Source organism: Coloeus monedula (assembly GCF_965178545.1).
Source record: "Coloeus monedula genome assembly, chromosome: 10".
NCBI classification, from domain to species: Eukaryota; Metazoa; Chordata; class Aves; order Passeriformes; family Corvidae; genus Coloeus; species Coloeus monedula.
In genome coordinates this window covers 24,890,957-24,897,060 of record NC_138790.1, presented here as the reverse complement: position 1 = coordinate 24,897,060, position 6,104 = coordinate 24,890,957, and the positions used below count along the sequence as shown (strand labels likewise).

Genomic DNA, 6,104 nt, shown 5'->3' with positions numbered 1-6,104 from the left:
CCTTTTTTTCTCAGACATGTAGCACTCACTGGCACCAGACTATAAACCCAGCTCAAAATGAAAGTAAATAATTCATTCTGTGTGTCACCCAACACTTAAAATCTACAGAAATTCTCACTTCTGTGGCCCACAAAATGTTTGCTGTGGCTTTTTTTTTCACATTTGTCAGAACAAGCCAGTACCAAATATTGAAGCAGCACTTTAAAGGTGTCCAAAATGTCAATTACTGCTGCACAGTTACACTGGTTCTCACTGCAGGACTGGCTGCTGCTCGTTCTCTTTCTTTAGCAATTTCCATCTCTATTTTGGCTTTGATTTTATTCCAATCCACTTCCAGCTGTAAGAACAGAAAAATTAAATACACAGAGCTCAACATCAGAGGGAAAGAGGTCAGTTATTCAACTTGAAAATACAATTTTAAAGTGTTGAGCACACAAACTCCTGAAAGAGACGAAGGCACAGCTGAGTTCTAACTGAGCTTCCACCTTCAAAATAAACCAAGCCTGAGGTGTTTTAATAAATCCCACCACATCTCAATGTGTCTGGCAGTGTAACACAAAAATAACCTGCTTCTAATTCAATACCATGACATCAGTGTCCTGCTACTGAAAACTTAGCCCTGTGTCAATAATTTATGAGTGATGTCTCCTCCAAGGAAGCTGATAGGATATTAAACCAGTTATCTGCCCAAACAGAAATCAGATTCCTGCTTGGAACTGCCCTTCTCCATCAAGAAATGTTTTAGTTTCGCTTTGGCATTTCTCCAGCTGCAGAGAATTGGCATTTTCTGGCTGTGTTTTGTGTCAGTGAAAGCTCAGACAATAGATAAAGCACAGTATCACAGTACAAATGTGGGTACAAGAGTTGTCTCTTCCCAAAAATGTGTGACAAGGAAAAAAAGGGATCATGGTGCATTTGATGACCATAAAAACACATCCAAAAATGAAACTGTGCAGTGCAGTTTATTGCTGGAGAATTGACACTGTCAAAGGTGGGATGGGGGAAGAATTTCAAGGGCTGCACAGGGAATTCTCCTCTGTAATTAAGTCACAGGATAACAGGAAAGATTGTCTAAGAGGGAAAGTGAAACTGCAATACCCAGGTTCTCAGGTGAAAATATAATAATAATTCCTCAATTCCAGAGGCACTTGCTGGGTCCAGGATTCCCAGGATATGTGCAAGGTATTAAGAACCTGATATGTAAAATAAAACACATTTTTAGATCCTGTCTGGCTGCAGAAAAGAGAGGAAAAAACTCCTCATTTAAGCCTGAAGAGGTTTTAGGTTGTGAGAGAGAAACTGAGATCCTTTTTTAAGTCTGAGACAGAACAGCAGCACAAAATCTTGCTTTTCTTTTCAAGTTTCTTCTGATTTGCTTTATGAATCTGGCAAGTTGCATTAAGAATTTAATTACAGCTTAAAATTCACATTATGTAGATCCTTCCTAATCTCAGATCCAGCAAAGACCTCCAGCACCTGGATGTGGAAAAGGACTCTTTCCCTCCAGAAATCTCCTGAGTGAAACCCAAATCTCAAGACTGAGTAAGGTGAAAAATCATCCTGCTCACACCTTGTCACTGCCAAGGTGGAATTCCTTAGGAATCTTTCCAGAATCTACAGCTTTCTCAAGGATTTAAAGAAAATCAGGATTATCTACAATGTCTATCAGAAGCACCAGGGGATTTACATGATTTTTGCTCTATCATGGGTTTTATAGAACACACACTTCCTGCACAGCAGCTGGAAAAGCTGCAGGGTAAGAATGCTTGGAATCTGTCCTTTATTTTTCTGTATTTTCCAGGTAAATTACTGCAGAGTGGTTCATTAGGGGCAGACTTTCGTTTAGGAAATGAGAATCCTTAAAAGTGCTAAGAGCTAATGACTTCCATTAGGAATTCAGCTTTATTCAAAGTGAAACGGGCAGTGTCCAATTAAAGGATGTGAATTCCCAGCTCAGGTGTTCCCTGATCCATCAGCTGCAGTGGAAAAAAGGATTTCACACAAAGGAAAGGTCTCTTTTGATAATTTCACCCTGAGAATGCTGAGGAATAAGGAGGGGAAAAGCAGGAAGGACTTGAGGGCTGCTGAGGGGAATTGCACACGTGGGTGCCTCTCCTGAGGGAAATGTGTGGCAATACTCCAATGGAATCCAAGACCCAGCTTCTGAACTTTAGGATGTGCCCTCAGCCTTCAGGATCTGTTAAATACTAATAAATTGATTTCCTGATGATGCAGAGGGTTTCCAATGAGTGTATCTTGAACTGTTTATCGTATTTATCAGAATGGTTTGTAGTTTACTTCATAAACATCCAGATACCTTCAAAGTTTGCTGTTGTTTCTATCCATAAAATGCCACAAAAATGTTGGAGATGTTTAAGAGAGACACACTGAACCATGGTGAGGTTTAGCTCCCTGTTTTATACAAAACAACTGTGCCTTCACTGGTGTAATCTTTACCAGATATTAAATATATATATTAAACATATATATTGTGAATCTGTGCCTTCAAATACAACACATGTCCAGCTACTCCTGGCCCAGCAGCCCCACATCACGCCAGCAGCTGTAAAAATGTCACATTTATGTGCACATTTGAACCACAGAAGGAAAACAGAGGTGCAAATCCATCCCACCCTCCCCAATTTGCCACAGAGCTCATTCTGAAGCAGCAGGAACAATCCTGAGGGATACTTACACCTTCTGCATACTGCAAAAATCTTTGGTTGGTTTCTTTTTTCCCAAAATCCTCCAAGAACTTCTGTCTGTAAGCCAGGACCGTGTCCACGTGTGTCCTGTGCTTCACTGCAAGATCCAGGGCTCTGGAATAAAGCAGGAATGGCTTGGTCAGGCTGGGGAGATGCTCTGGCACAACCACAACCACCAAGGTTCTGCAGATACTCTGAGGGTGAGGGCAGGGATCCCAAATCCAAGCAGTTCCACATTAGGATCAGCAGGTTAAAAGCAGCCAGTGATGAAAAACACCCAACAGTTATTTCCACTGACAACCTCATCACATCATCTTTACTTTGACCACAGGAGGCTTTTTATTCCAAGGAAATGCAGAATATTTGAGAGTTTAGCACAAGGGGCAAAAATAATAATGCTTAATTACTTTTTTGTAGTCAAAAATAGGTTCTGAACACTCATAATACACATTTATGGCATATTCTATATAATATTTACTAATATTGTATAGGTAGGAAAGATTAGACACTGGATTAATTTAATTCATTATTCACATCTGGTTTCTCCTCAGTGGCTTAAGAACACTGATATTTGATATACAGAGAGTTTTTAGATGATATATAGAATAAAAGAATATCCTTTTACTAATATCCAGCTTAAACCTCCCCCGACACAGCTTCATAACAAAACAACAATCACAGATATGTGGGGGAAAATCAACCTTTTGCCTGAATATATGAATATAATAGCAGAGAAATTAGGAGTGAACAGCTCAGAGGATTCTGTCAGAAAACGTGGGGGTTGGTTTTGTTTAAAGGAGAAATTCCTCCTTTGTTTTCTCAGCCCCAATTCATATTTTCTCCACCTACACAATGCTGGGAGCCTGAGTAGCCACAGCTCTATTTTTAGCAACAAGACACTTCAAACCAGCCCAAATTCCACAGCCAGTCTGGGGCATCACTGAGGACTTCTCTGTGCTAACAGTGATGAGAAAGCAAAATGTTATTTCAAAATGCTTCCAGGAAGATTTTGGGCTTTTATCACCAAATATTTGTATTTTCTAAATATGACACAAAAATGCTGCTTTTTTTTTTTTTTTGGTTGTTGTCAGGCTATGATTTAATTCATTTTTTTTTTCCAAGTCGTGGGTGATTAAAAGATAAAAAAATGAGTCAGCAATAAAACAACTGTTTGAAATAATCAGGAAAACATATTTTAATGGGAAAAAATCCTACCTCTCCCAGTTGTAAAGGTTAATGTTGACTTGAATAGCTTGGTAAACCAGGCCTGACTGAAGCAGGAGGGTTTCAGCCTCCTGGGTGTTCCCACTGAACAGCAGCATGTGAGCCATCCTGGATTCCTTGGATGGCAGATCCTTGATGGAATTGATGTACTGCACTTTGTCAATCTGCTCAGGGGCAGGACAGCAAGGAAATTAATTCATGAACTTGGTTTTGCAACAATTTAATTGGGATTTAAGTGCATTTTCTTACCTCCCCAATTGCTGCATAGGCAATTTCAGCTGTGGTCATGTCCTTGTTGGCCACTGCCATGGCAGCCAAACAAGCCCACAGGGTCTGATCCTGAAATTCAAAATACAAACAACTTCTAAACCTTCAAATATTTATTATCATGCTACAAACGACTCCTCAAAGCAACTGCACAAGGCCTGGAAATTATGGGTAATAATACATTTCTCTGTGTGCCATTTATGGCACTGTGGTCTAAGTCTCTTATTAGAAAATTATTAATTATTTCTCTGAACTAGGAACTAAAAAACCTTAATGGTAATAATAATATTACACTTTTCAATTACAATTTTTATCACTTCTATTGTTTCTGTGAGGTTTTTTTTGGTTTTTTTTTTACACAGCCTTGAGGAAACCCCACAAATTCAGAACCCAGGAAGACCCTAAATGACATTTTGATGGATTTTCAAGTGACAACATTACAACAATGACACCCTAATAAACTATATTTAAGCACAGTTTAAGCTACCACATCTAAAACTCTATTCAGACAGGAAAAAGGTAATTTTTGACTGTTTAGTTCATGTGGACTGCAGGAATTAAATGGGTCTTAATATTTTTGTTGAGTGTGTTCAATAGTGAATCTGGAAATAAAGGCTTTGCCCTGTGAAGGTTTTTGGAAGGATCACTCTTGATTTAAATCAGAATTGACACCTACACTGAGGATGTTCTAAACCCATTCCCGTATTTCCCAACTGATTTTTCCATGACTCAGGACAAACCCTCCTGCAGGCAGCCCATAATTTGGGAGGATTAAGATTGTTCAGAGAATCAAAAGCTCAGAAAATCTGTGTCCCCTTCTATTCCCACTTCCCTTTTATTTAGAAAATCAGGTGATAAATGCTGAAAACTCAGCCTGAAATTATCCAGGAGATGAAGTTTCTATGAGTTGTTCCTTGATGGGTTTTGCTGCTTTTTTCCCCCTCAGAAATATGACCCATTTTGTTATTCCTGACTGGAAATACTTTCTACAGTCTACTTGGGAATACTAAAATCAAAATATCCTGACTTGGATGCTTAAATCAGGTGATGTGGACACTAAAAATAAAGATTCTGTTACAATTAATTATAATAATACAACCCAAATTATCTGGATGTGCATTGTTTTAATAATTCAGTGACACAAATACCTGAAATACACATTTAAGGTCATGACGAAAGTGCTAAACTTTTCTAGGAATAAATGGGAATGAGGATTTGAAGCGATTTTGTTGTTTTTTTAAAGACTACCACACTCACCTCATCTGTTGCTGTTGTCTAAATAAATACAAAAGAAAGCAATGGAAAAGGAAAAAAAATAAAAATAAGTGAAATGAAATATGGAAAATAACAGGTAATTGTGGGAATGTCACTTTTAATTGGTTATATTAAGGCCCAGACCTGAAAATTTAAGCCTAGAACTAAATTCTGTGAGCACCTCTGTTCAATCCTGCTGGATTTTGGTGTGACTAAAAATAAGAATTGTGATTTATCATGAAAGTTATGAAATTATTATGTTACGGAATTAAGAAAACCACATCATTTTCCACGAGCAGCCAAAAAAGTGAGTGACAAAGCAGGCTGGAAATGAGATGTAGCATTTGATATGGAGAGATCACTACGAAAGGACACTTAAAACCATAAATATGCCATGGAATGGTACCAGAATATTCCCAAAAATCAGCTGTACCTTGACAAAGCGACAGAGTCTGACCCCATCTTCCCACCTGGAAGCACTGACATAGTCATGGAGAATTGCAGGGTAAGGGGAGATGTGGAGATGGACAAGGGACCCATCTGCTCTCCTAATTGTGATCTGATTCCCCACAAAACTCACAATCTGGGGGTTTTTGCTGAATTCACTGGGTGGAGAAAGAAAAAGAAGTTAATACTCATTTGTTTTTACAGGGA

The 6,104-nt window shown here is 38.6% G+C and overlaps 1 protein-coding gene across 1 annotated transcript in view; it reads right to left on the bottom strand.

The window, feature by feature from the left end:
- Nucleotides 1-223: 223 nt before the first annotated feature.
- Nucleotides 224-6,104, bottom strand: part of IFT80 (intraflagellar transport 80) — a gene marked incomplete at its 3' end in the record, with an annotated part of 28,024 nt that continues 22,143 nt past the window's right edge. The window contains exons 14-18 of the mRNA XM_082287964.1: nt 5,884-6,055; nt 4,179-4,268; nt 3,921-4,093; nt 2,696-2,819; nt 224-337 (exon numbers count right to left, since the gene is read on the bottom strand). Of these exons, the coding sequence (XP_082144090.1) occupies nt 224-337; nt 2,696-2,819; nt 3,921-4,093; nt 4,179-4,268; nt 5,884-6,055 (673 nt within the window). The remainder of the gene's footprint in view (nt 338-2,695; nt 2,820-3,920; nt 4,094-4,178; nt 4,269-5,883; nt 6,056-6,104) is intronic.